General features: G+C 39.5%; 1 protein-coding gene across 1 annotated transcript in view; it reads right to left on the bottom strand.

Moving 5' to 3' along the window:
- The window catches only part of vwa3a (von Willebrand factor A domain containing 3A), a 45,232-nt gene extending 33,449 nt beyond the window's left edge, over window positions 1–11,783 (bottom strand). The window contains exons 1-7 of the mRNA XM_073833184.1: window positions 11,708–11,783; window positions 10,289–10,374; window positions 10,090–10,176; window positions 8,081–8,196; window positions 4,917–4,971; window positions 4,442–4,543; window positions 4,233–4,339 (exon numbers count right to left, since the gene is read on the bottom strand). Of these exons, the coding sequence (XP_073689285.1) occupies window positions 4,233–4,339; window positions 4,442–4,543; window positions 4,917–4,971; window positions 8,081–8,196; window positions 10,090–10,176; window positions 10,289–10,374; window positions 11,708–11,783 (629 nt within the window). The remainder of the gene's footprint in view (window positions 1–4,232; window positions 4,340–4,441; window positions 4,544–4,916; window positions 4,972–8,080; window positions 8,197–10,089; window positions 10,177–10,288; window positions 10,375–11,707) is intronic.
- Between the last annotated feature and the right edge of the window lie 1,071 nt (window positions 11,784–12,854).

Genomic DNA, 12,854 nt, shown 5'->3' with positions numbered 1-12,854 from the left:
CATCCAGCATCTTCACATCCAAGATCGTCTGAGACCAGCCCCCGGACAGCTGCTGCAACAATCGGTTTGCATAACCAAAGAATTTCTGCACAAACTGTCAGAAACAGTCTCGGGGAAACTCATCTGCATGTTCGTCATCCTCTCGACCTGACAGCAGTTTGTCGTCGTAACCAATTTGAGTGGGCAAATGCTCATGTCTGGCACTTTGGAGAGGTGTTCTTTTCATGGATGAATCCTGGTTTGCACTGTAAAGGGCAGATGGGAGACAACATGTATGGCGTTGTGTGGGTGAGCGGTTTGCTGATGTCAACATTGTGGATCAAGTGGCAGTGGGGTAATGGTATGGGTAGGTGTATGTTATGGACAACGAACACAGGTGCATTTTATTGATGGCATTTTGAATGCACAAATACTGTGACGAGATCCTGAGGCCCATTGTTGTGCCATTCACCCACGACCATCACCTCATGTTGCAGCATGATAATGCACGTGTTGCAAGGATCTGTACACAATTCCTGGAAGCTGAAAACATCCCAGTTCTTGCATGGCCAGAATACTCACCGGACATGTCACCCATTGGATGCTCTGGATTGGTGTATATGACAGCATGTTCCAGTTCCTGCCAATATCCAGCAACTTCGTACAGCCACTGTGTGAGGCAAATGGTGGTCACACCCATGGAGGTGCCTGATGCCTGTCGATGAATAAAACTTCCTAAAGATCTGCATCTTTGTTCTCTTCACTTTAGCTCTGATGCCTTTAAAGGTCCACTGAAGTGCCTTGAAACACGCAGCATTATTCTATGTGGTGACGTAATTTTAACTGTAACAGGAATATATCGCGCAGCCCCGCCCAGTTCTTTTAGATAGCCAATAGCGTTCCATTTATATCTGCTCAGAGTCCTTGAGCTTGCTAAAGCCGCATTTGTAAGCTTATGATAGCCACAGTATAATAGATTACCCCTAGATTCAATATGAAACTCGACTACATTACGCACTACATGCCATTCATCACACAGAAAACACTAACACTGAACAAGTGACAATCACAACCATAGATTTAGCATTTATTTACAGTGTAGGGGGCGGGACACTACGGACTCTAGAGAGAATTTGATTGGACAGGACGTTTGATGAGAAGCTGAAGTGCACGGTGATATCATCAAAATCGTTGATTCATATTGGCAGAAGTGACGAGACTGTAAGTTTTGAATGCCCATATCTTCTAAATGCGAATTTTGTCGTTGTTTTGAAGCACACTAGCTTATAGATGACCTTAAGGCAAACATATTCATACTAAAAGCCAAAAAACTTTAATTTTGATTTCAGGGGGACTTTGAGGCTTTTAGTAGACCACAGCTACTGAAAGAGCTTACAAAGCTTACAGTCCATGCATGAGCTTACAGAGCTTACAGTCCATGCATGAGCTCCGTGACCAGAACCGGGCAGACAGGAATCTCAGGACGACTGGATGGAACCAGCGGAGGCTCTGGAAGACTGGGCTGAACCAGCGGAGGGTCTGGAAGGCTGGGCGGAACCAGCGGAGGCTCTGGAAGGCCGGGCGGAACCAGCGGAGGCTCTGGAAGGCCAGGCGGGACCAGCGGAGACTCTGGAAGGCCGGGCGGAACCAGCGGAGGCTCCGGAAGGCCGGGCGGGACCAGCGGAGGCTCCGGAAGGCCGGGCGGGACCAGCGGAGGCTCCGGAAGGCCGGGCGGGACCAGCGGAGGCTCCGGAAGGCCGGGCGGGACCAGCGGAGGCTCCGGAAGGCTGGGCTGAACCAGCGGAGATTCTGGAAGGCTGGGCGGAACCAGCGGAGGCTCCGGAAGGCCGGGCGGAACCAGCGGAGGCTCCGGAAGGCCGGGCGGGACCAGCGGAGGATCCGATAGGCCGGGCGGGAACAGCGGAGGCTCTGGAAGGCCGGGCGGGACCAGCGAAGGCTCCGGAAGGCCGGGCGGGACCAGCGGAGGCTCTGGAAGGCCGGGCGGGACCAGCGGAGGCTCCGGAAGGCTGGGCTGAACCAGCGGAGATTCTGGAAGGCTGGGCTGAACCAGTGGAGGCTCTGGAAGGCTGGGCTGAACCAGCGGAGGCTCTGGAAGGCTGGGCTGAACCAGCGGAGGCTCTGGGAAGGCAGCCATCTTGCAAACAGGCTCTGGAAGGGCGGCCATCTTGCGAACAGACTCTAGAAGGGAGGTCATCTTGTGAAAAGACTCTAGAAGGGCATCCATCTTGTGAACAGGCTCTGGGTTGGCAGCCATCTTGCTTGCAGACTCTGGCATGGCAGCCATCTTGTGCTGTGGCTCTACCTCACCCACCGTAAACGGAGAGCCACACAACAAAAGAGCCAGATCCATGTAGTAATGCAGAGTCCAGTCAGGTTCAAAATTTGGCATGTGGGAAGCCAATGGCTCTGAGAGTCCTCCACGAAAAAAAATCATGAGGCACGTCTCATCCATCGAAGACAGATTTGCCAATTCAATGAAGTCCATAACAAAATCCTCGATTGTCCGCTCACCCTGCTTGAGCAGCATGATCTGTACCATTGGATTCATGCTGGAACCGGATGACACCATAAAGCCGCTGGATCCTTGTGTGTGGCAAAGTCTTCTGTCACAAGGAGGGTCAGAGACGTGCGGATCCAGTTGCAGCATTTAATAGGTAACACAAAACAAACAAACACAAAGGGGCAGGCAGAAATCGTGGTCAAAACAGGCAGAAAGGTCGGGGCTGGCAGCGAGAATCAAAACACGGGAAGGAGTCCAGGAATCAAAAACACAGGAAATCAAACACGGGAATAAACGCTCGGAAATAATGACCAGATGGAACAATAAGACTTCGCAGAGTGGCTGTGTGTGTGAGAAGCTTAAATGCAGTCAGTGTGATGAGGTGCAGCTGTGAGCGGTAATCAGTAAAGTGAGAGCAGGTGAATGCAGTGATTAGTGCAGTGGCTTGTGGGGAATGAAGTCCATGAAGTGTGGTGCAAGAGTTAATGATGACAGGATAGACCAGATACGTGACAATTATATGTGTCAAAATTATCGATTTTTCTTTTATCCAAAAAATCATTAGGGTATTAAGTAAAGATCATGTTCCATGAACATATTTGATACATTTCCTACCTTAAATATATCAAAACTTATTTATTGATTGGTAATATGCATTGCTAAGAACTTCATCTAAGCAAATTTAAAGGCGGTTCTCTCAGTATTTAGATTTTTTTGCACCCTCAGATTTCAGATCTAATAGTTGCATCTCGATCGAATATTGTCATATCCTAACAAACCATACATCAATGGAAAGCTTATTTATTCTTAAAAAAAATTTACATTTATGACTGGTTTTGTGGTCCAGGGTCACATATGTGATTCTTACAACCATTGGTTGCACAGTTTTGTGGAATATTCCATTAAAAAAAATCATTGATTTGTTAATGTGAGTGATAAGCAACATCTAAATTGTTGATAGTTGCAAGATGGCGGCCACATTGACATGTTTAGACCAGATGAATGAGAAAAAAAAAGGGTCTGTACCTTTTAAAAAGTACACTTTGGGACCTGTTAGGTACTAACATGGACCTTTTAGGTGCAAAGGTGAGTATTTCTGAATGTATCTACTTATAGAAAGCCTACTATAGTTTCACTTCTAGCTTATCAACATTCTAATGTCAGCTCTGTTGAAGTCAATCATAAGGTCAGTCTCCTTCTTTGTGTGAGCTGCCGCCCATACAGACCTGTCCAAATGAGTCACATTCGAGGCTCTGTTTCAGTTAGGACAGCTGCCTATGAGCGACTCATTCCATCGCCACGTTTCAAATACAAATGTCTTGATGAATAATTCATTTTGAATGATGGGAGGCCAGAAACATTGTTTTAAGTGTGTGTTAGATCCATGGCCTTTATCCTCTTCTCTCATTATCTCATCTCCCCGTTTCACTCGTGTCCTTTCATCCTCTCCTCTTCTCTCTAGTGATTTCTTGGCATCTAATACAAGTACAAACTGTTCTCACATGTGCCCACTCATCCCTAATGACAAACCGAAAATAAAACAAGCAGTCTCTCTAAACAGACACTGAGCGTCCTAATAAAAATAATGGCCCGCCAAAGCCGTTTCTGCAACCCAAAGGGCTTATACGATCACTGTTTGTATGAATAACAAAAATAACACTGCACATAATCAATTAGCCATCTACAAAAAAAGCTTGTTTGATTGCGAAATTGCAAAAATGACGTCACCCACCTTAATGGACAGGTATCTAGTGGTTTGTTCCAAAGGCTGCTGACTTCTGAGCCGTAGGACAGCAGATACAGCTGTTTTTTGAAGCGCAGTTGCTCGTCAATGAGAGTCTTTGATGGTGTAACCACAAGAAACCACAAAATGAGTAGTGTAATTGATTAAATTAGTGAAACAAAGCATGCAATGACTCAACGACTCATTTGGGATCCTACTAAGAGCTCTCGCTGTAGATCTGGGAGTCTCTCTGTAGAGCAGTTCAAATCTGACGTGTCAACAAGCACTCCAATGCGGGATCCATTCACCATCCCAAACACCTGATAGATCAAATCAAACCAACACAACACACACTCTTCAAAATAAAGGTGCTTTGAAAGGTTCTTCACAGCGATGCCAGAGAAGAACCATTTTTGGTTCCACAAAGAACCATTCGGTCAAAGGTCTTTAAAGAACCATCTCTTTCTTACCTTTTTACAATCTGAAGAACCTTCTTTCACCACAAAGAACATTTTGTCAAGCAGAAAGGTTCTTCAGATGTTAAAAGTTTCTTATGGAACCATTTAGACAAAAAGGGTTCTTCTAAGGCATCGTGAAGCACCTTTATTTTTAAGAGTGCAGGACAGCAAAGTTCTGCTTAAACATCTGCTTAAACCTGATTCATGGAGTGAAGATCTCAGAGATTCAATTTACCTTCTTGCTTCCTTGACTCAGCCACTTAATTTGATCATGGTACATCTCAACGGCACTGCAAAAAACATCTTAATTAAAAACTCATTTTAGGTTATATTAAAATAACATTCACATTCAGTAGCACTGAGAAGGATAAAGTATCATCATGGTGACTGAAGTGGAGGAGATGATGCTCACATGTAAAGCTGTTCCTCAAAGTCAGCTAGTGACTCACTGCTGATGTGCATCTGTTTGCTCATCCCATCTCCTCTCTCAGATCTGTCTCACAAACACACACACACACACAGAGAGAGAGAGAGAATGCAATTTACAGTCTGGTACTGGTTGGGAAAAAAAAATCACAAAGAACACAAAGAGTCATATTTCACCAAAAGCAAAAGGCAATGTTTTGCATAAAGAAAACTGCTTATTTTTAGCCCCAGTATGATATTTTTGCATCGTTTAAATAAATTATTAGTACTGTTATCACTTACATGATATTATTCCACTATACTATAAATATCTGGACCCACATGAAAACACGAGAGCATTAAAACATTAGCATTCAAAGCATTAATGCACTGAATTAAAAAGCATTACTCATTGGGTTCAGCAATAAAGTTTTAAATGTTATAAACATGATAGCTGTTCTTTATAGTGCTTTTTTGGTGTTTTTCTTTTTTAGCTCATGTACATCTTTATATGTGACCCTGGACCACAAAACCAGTCATAAGGGTCAATTTTTTGAAATTAAGATTTATACATCATCTGAAAGCTGAATAAACAAGCTTTGTTAGGATAGAACAGTATTTGGCCAGGACACAACTATTTGAAAATCTGGAATCTGAGGGTGGCAAAAAATCTAAATATTGAGAAAATCACCTTTAAAGTTGTCCAAATGAAGCATATTACTAATCAAAAATTAAGTTTCGAACATTAGGAAATGTACAAAATATCTTCATGGAACATGATCTTTAGTTAATATCCTAATGATTTTTGGCATAAAAGAAAAATAGATAATTTTGAACCAAGTTCACTTCCAGAATTGTTTTTTTTTACAGATAATTTACTTACCCCTTTGTCATTCAAGATGTTCATGTCTTTCTTTCTTCAGGCATAAAGAAATTATGTTTCTTGAGGAGAACATTTTGGGAATTTTCTCCATATAGTGGACTTCTATGGTGCCCGTGAGTTTGAACTTCCAAAATGCAACTTCAAAGGGCTCTAAATGATCCCAGCCGAGGAAGAATGGTCTTAGAATCTAGTGAAACGATCGGTTATTTTCTAAAAAAAAGTTACAATTTACATACTTTCAAAAAAAAGATTTAACTCCCATATCATTTTCTTCTCCAACTTCAAAATCGCCCAACATCACTGCAGAAGTACCAACCCAGTGTTTACAAAGTGAACATACAAAGAAGATCAAACACTCTTTAGTTTTTTGACATACCCTAACACAGTAGGCATGCACATCGCAGAGCTAGACAAGATGGTCATTTCAGGTTACAAAGTATATAAATTGTACACAAATTGTACACAAACCAACATTCATTTTGCTTCCTTGGCTGGGATCATTTAGAGCCCTTTGAGGTTGCATTTAATCTGCATTTTGGAAGTTCAAACTCACAGGCACCATTGAAGTACACTATATGAAGAAAATTACCAAAGTGTTTTTTTTCTCAAGAAACGTAATTTCTTTACAACTGAAGAAAGAAAGACATGAACATCTTGGATGACAAGGGGGTGAGTAAATTATCTGTATTAAAAAAAAAAAAAAAAAAAAAAAAAAAAAAATCTGGAACTTCTCTTTTAGGACTGGTTTTGTGGTCTAGGGTCAAATATGTAAACTCATAATTATTCTACTATCTTTGAAATTTTAAAGTTAATCTACTCTACTGTCCTTTATTTTTATTTGTCGGACAAAACGGCGGATTTGGCATTATGATTGGTCAGATTGCCCATCAATCATGCTCTGCTAAAGGTCAATTGGAATTTCTATTGAATTTGTATGTCAGGTATTTAAATATTTTCATATTACACATTTGAATTGACAATTTTGTACATATAAAATATAGTAATATGAAATGTAATATCAAATAACACACTACAGCTAAAATTATAATCAAGTACTTTACATATACTTTAATTAGTTAGTGTTTTTACATTAAAAAATTGCCTTTTTTCTTTAATAAATGTAAGATACACGAAAAGTGTCATGAAAGTGTGCTTACATTAGCTCTTTTCGTATACAGTCTTTATGGGTAAACTACCTGTTGATTACCGTTTAGAGATCATGCTTTGCCAGAACGAATTTACCAGTATTTCTGAATAAACTTATGAGAAGTTGTAACATTACCAGTAAATTACGCGATGACGCATTTACTCCGCATTTTGTAGTTCAGTTTGAAGTCATCTAATTTAATCTCTCTGGGCCAAAAGCAGAATGTGAACGTTTGACACAAGAATGAAAAACCAACAAAGTAGTGACTGTGTTTACCGGTATTTTGAAAGTGATGTGTGAATGGTGCTTTACCAGTAAAAAGACTGTGAACAGCACATTCATGCTTATTTCTCTGCATTTAAATATTCTTCAAAGCATTTGCGATAATGTACACAAGTCGGCAAAACATGTAACATTGTTTTAGTGGTTTTTGGATATTTTAACAACAAAATCTTACATATTCTACCTTTAAATCTAAAAGCATGGTTTATAGTTGAATAAAAATCAAAATATCAGCTTGCATTTATCACTCATTTCCTGTTTATTTGAGAACAGCAGGTAATTATAATTCTACCACCTGGTTTCTTAGACCCAAACTAATTCACGTGCTTTCGAATTAGCAAATCTGTAAACTTCATTAGACTTTTTGAGCCTAGATTCTAGAATGGGCCACTTCACTCTCCGTGTACAAAAAAAGGTGCTTCACGATGCCATAGAAGAACCTTTTTTGTCTAAATGGTTCCATAAAGAACCTTTAACATCTGAAGAACCTTTCTGTTTCATAAAAGGTTCTTTGTGGCCAAAGAAGGTTCTTCAGATTATAAAAAGGTAAGAAAGAGATGGTTCTTTGTGGAACCAAAAATGGTTCTTCTATGGCATCGCTGTGAAGAACCTTTTAAAGCACCTTTATGTTTAAGAGTCAAACAGCACAGGGTGCAATGAGTCTGTTATTCTGTAAACTTACATTGGAGCAGTGGTGCAAAATGACAGGAGGTGAGCAAGAGACAGTCCCCAGCTCTCTAGACCGCTCAACTCCAGCCAGTGCTCTGAGCTCTCATACCCATCACTGTGATCCATCCGCTTCAAAATGAATGATGATTCACAGGTCAGTAATACAGCAGTGTGCTCACTAATCAAAACAGATTGATGATTTCATACAGCAATGGAAATTAAAGGAATAGTTCACCCAAAAATGAAAATTGCTGAACGTGTACTCACTCTCAGGCCATCCAAAATGTAGATGACTTTGTTTCTCCATCAGAACAGATGTGGAGAATTTTAGCATTACATCACTTGCTCACCAAAGGATCCTCCACCCATTCACTGCAGAGGATTCGTTGGAGACCAAGTGATGTAATGCAACATTTCTCCAAATCTGAATTAATCCCCTGCTGATTTTGTGTGTTTGGCGACTGACAAAGTAACGTCTATAATTTTAATGGAAGGTTTATTTTAACAGTGAGAGACAGAATAACAAAATAATTCAGAAAAATGCATTTCTAAAAAGTTAAAAATTTATCCCCTATCATTCAGCGAGATTTCTGGCTCCCAGGTGTCTTTTATATAGGTAACAAGCTGAGATTAGGAGCAGTCTCTTAAAGGAAGTGCTCCTAATCTCAGCTTGTTACCTGTATAAAAGACACTTGTCCACAGAAGCAATCAATCAATCAGATTCCAAACTCTCCACCATGACCAAGACCAAAGAGCTGTCCAAGGATTTCAGGGAGAAGACAAGGCTGGAATGGGCTACAAGACCATCGCTAAGCAGCTTGGTGAGAAGGTGACAACAGTTGGTGCGATTATTCACAAATGGAAGAAACACAGGCTAACTGTCAATCTCCTTCATTCTGGAGCTCCCATGCAAGATCTCACCTTGTGTAGTTTCAATGATCATGAGAACGGTGAGGAATCAGCCCAGAACTACACAGGAGGATCTTGTCAATGATCTCAAGGCAATTGGGGGCATAGTCACCATGAAAACAATTGGTAACACACTACGCCGTGAACGACTGAAATCCCGCAGCGCCCGCAAGATCCGCCTACTCAAGAAAGCACATGTACATGCCCGTCTGAAGTTTCCCAGTGCACATCTGAATAATTCAGAGGAGAACTGGGTGAAAGTGTTGTGGTCAAATGAGACCAAAATCGAGCTCTTTGGCATCAACTCAACTCAACTGTTTGGAGGAGGAGGAATGCTGCTTATCACCCCAAGAACACCATCCCCACTGTCAAACATAAAGGGGGAAACATTATGCTTTGGGGGTGTTTTTCTGCTAAGGGGACAGGACAACTGCACCGCATCAAAGGGACGATGGACGGGGTCATGTACCTTCAGGGCCAGGGCATTGAAAACAGCTCGTGGTTGGGTATGATGCAAAACACATGGCCAAGGCAATAAAGGTGTGGCTCAAGAAGAAGCACATTAAGGTCCTGGCCAGTCTCCAGACCTTAATCCCATTGAAAATCTGTGGAGGGAGCTGAAGGTTCAAGTTGCCAAATGTCAGCCTCAAAACCTTAATGACTTGGAGAGGATCTGCAAAGAGGAGTGGGACAAAATCCCTCCTGAGATGTGTGCAAACCTGGTGGCCAACCACAAGAAATGTCTGACTTCTCCGATTGCCAACAAGGGTTTTGCTAAGTCATGTTTTGCGTGTTCACTCATTAAAATGCAAATCAATTTATAACTTTTTTGAAATGTGTTTTTCTGGATTTTTTTGTTGTTGCTATTATGTCTCTCACTGTTCAGATAAACCCACCATTAAAATTATAGACTGATCATTTCTTTGTCAGTAGGCAAATGTACAAAATCATCAGGGGATCAAATAATTTTTTTTTCCTCACTGTATTGGATGCACTGAAGGTAAGTAAATTTGAGCACATTTTTATTTTGGCATGAACTATTCCTTTAAAATCTTAAATTGATATTATATAACTGCATGAATAATTTAGGTGAAGAGGTGGCAATGAAGTCACCATTACATTTTCTCTGAAGACCGGTGGGATTTCCGTGGAGGACTGTTCACTCAGAGAGCCAGACTCATAGGGACTGTTCTCTATAGCCTAGAGACCATTAAAATGAGATATGAAAGAAAAGAATCGACAGAAACGAAAGAGCTCTTTATAATTTACCACAGATGAATACAGAAACAGGGCTGAAACTGTATAAGTTCACCACTTGACAGGTCCTGTCTTCTGCTCCATTTGGAAATGCTCTTTTCTTGGCAGGATCCTCGAGGTGCTGGAGGTTCTTTGTGAGCGCTGTGAGATAACAGTGTATTGTGATGAACAATTAATAAATATTAGAGGATTGATCTCTTCATACTGTAAACACTCTACTATCATAGAAAAGTACAATTGTTATTTGAAGGTTTCTGCCTGACTTGACGCATAAAAAATTACTTTTGTATACTTTAACGAGTCTATTTTGCTCACCAAAGCTGCATTTATTTGATCCAATATTTTCACTATTTAAAATAACTGTTTTCTATTTGTATATTTTTTGAAAAGTAATTTATTCCTTTGATCAAAGCTACATTTTCAGCATCTTTACTCCGGTCTTCAGTGTCACAGATCTCTTTAAGAAATCAAGAAATTAATACTTTTATTTAACAATAATGCTTTAAATTGATCAAAAGTGTTGACAAAGACATTTAGAATATTTAAAAGATTTCTATTTCAGATAAATACTATTCTTTTGAACTTTCTATTCATCAGAGAAACCTGAAACAATTCTACTCAGCTGTTTTCAACATAATAATAAAACATGTTTTTTGAGCAGCAAATACATTAGAGTGATTTCTGAAGGATCATGTGACTGTAGTAATGATGCTAAAAATTCAGCTTCATTTTGAATAGTAAACATATTTCAAAATTGTACTCTTTTTGCTGTACTTTGAATCAAATAAATGCAGGCTTGGTAAGCAGAAGTGAGTTCTTTAAAAAACATAAAAAAATCTTACTGTTCAAAAACTTTTCTAGTAATTAATTTAAAATTAATAAAGCAAGGAGAATTAAATTGATTAAAAGTGACATCTGTAATCTTACAAAAGATTTCAAAATCAAATAAATGCGGTTATTTTGACCTTTCTATTCATAAAAGCATCACAGTTTTCGCAAAAATATTAAGCACAACTGTTTTCAACATAATTATAAGAAAATGTTTCTTATGTATAAAATCAGCATTTTAAAATGTTTTCTGAAAGATCATGTGAAGACTGAAAACAGTTGTTTTAAACTGTAGTAATATTTTACAGTTTGTGAACATGAGAGATTTTTTTCAAAAACATTAATAAATCTTACCTTTATACGTTACGTTACTGCTATCTATACCGTCCGTTACCGTTGTTTGCTACTATGTTTGTTTGCTAAAGCCCTTTTAGAACTGGCTGTAAGCGTTATATATCATTGTTGTTGTAATCATCAGTAAATTATGTATTATTATAAAGGCATTTCCATTTAAATACAGAAAGGATGAGAACACGATTCTGAACGGAGTAGAAACGACCTAACAATGCAGCAACTGTGCTATTTTGCAGGAAACAACGGTTACCATGGTGAAGTATTATGGTGAAGCAAGGTTATGAATGTTTACCTTCACAGACTCCGAGCGCTGGTTTGTGGAGCTCGCGCGTGATAAACAGCAGCTCGTGCGCGCGCGTACAGTACATTTATCCTCGGCGCAGAAATCAGTGAATGTCCTTGTGGGGTTCAAACTCAATAGTGACTGACAGCTGCGCTGTGTTAGGCGTCTCCATAGCAACCGACTCAGCCATTCAACACGAGTGCGGCTCACCAACTCATGTTGACATTATATGAAGACAGTTTCATGATCAGCTCTACTTGCTAAGTGTCGCTAATTATTGCTCAGACTTCAGGATTTGAATAAATGCTGAGTTTTGAACTTCAGTGGTTCATGCAGCAGCATGTTGAGAACAGGTGTGCTATACATTTGATAAATAATCTTGAACATATGTTGCAGGGAAGAAGATAACACTTTTTATAAATAATTTCACATATAAATAATTCATTTTTTAAATGTATTTATACAAAACTACAATCATATTTGTTTGTTACTGTTAACGACGCATGTGAAAATAATTGCATTATGCAATGTTATGAGTAGGACTACACTTAATGTATTTATTTTTTAATACTAATTTTCCATTTTTAATTTTTTTAAAGTATATTATTTCTATCTATCTATCTATCTATCTATCTATCTATCTATCTATCTATCTATCTATCTATCTATCTATTAGTTCTAACCATCCATCCATCCATCCATCCATCCATCCATCACAAATGCTGAAATCTATCTATCCATCCATCTATTATTTCTATCTATCCATCTGTCCATGTATCATTTCATCTAATATTTCTATTCATCAATCTGTCGTCCATCCATCCAATATTTATCCATCTAACCATCAGAAATGCTAAAATCTATCCATCCAATATTTTTCCACCCATCCATCGAATATTTACCCATCCATCCATTAAATATTTATCCATCCATCCATTCAATATTTATCCATTCATCCACCCACCCATCCATCCATCGAATATTTATCCATCCAATATTATCATCCATCCATCCATTTATCAGTCTGTCCATCCATCCATCCATCTAACCATCAGAAATGCTAAAATCTATCCATCCATCCATCCATCCAATATTTATCCATCTAACCATCCATTCAATATTTATCCACCCACCTATCATCCATCCATCCTCCAAT

The sequence above is a fragment of the Garra rufa genome, chromosome 1 (assembly GCF_049309525.1).
Source record: "Garra rufa chromosome 1, GarRuf1.0, whole genome shotgun sequence".
NCBI classification, from domain to species: Eukaryota; Metazoa; Chordata; class Actinopteri; order Cypriniformes; family Cyprinidae; genus Garra; species Garra rufa.
The sequence above is the reverse complement of the archived record's forward strand: the minus strand, read 5'-3'. Positions and strand labels throughout refer to the sequence as shown.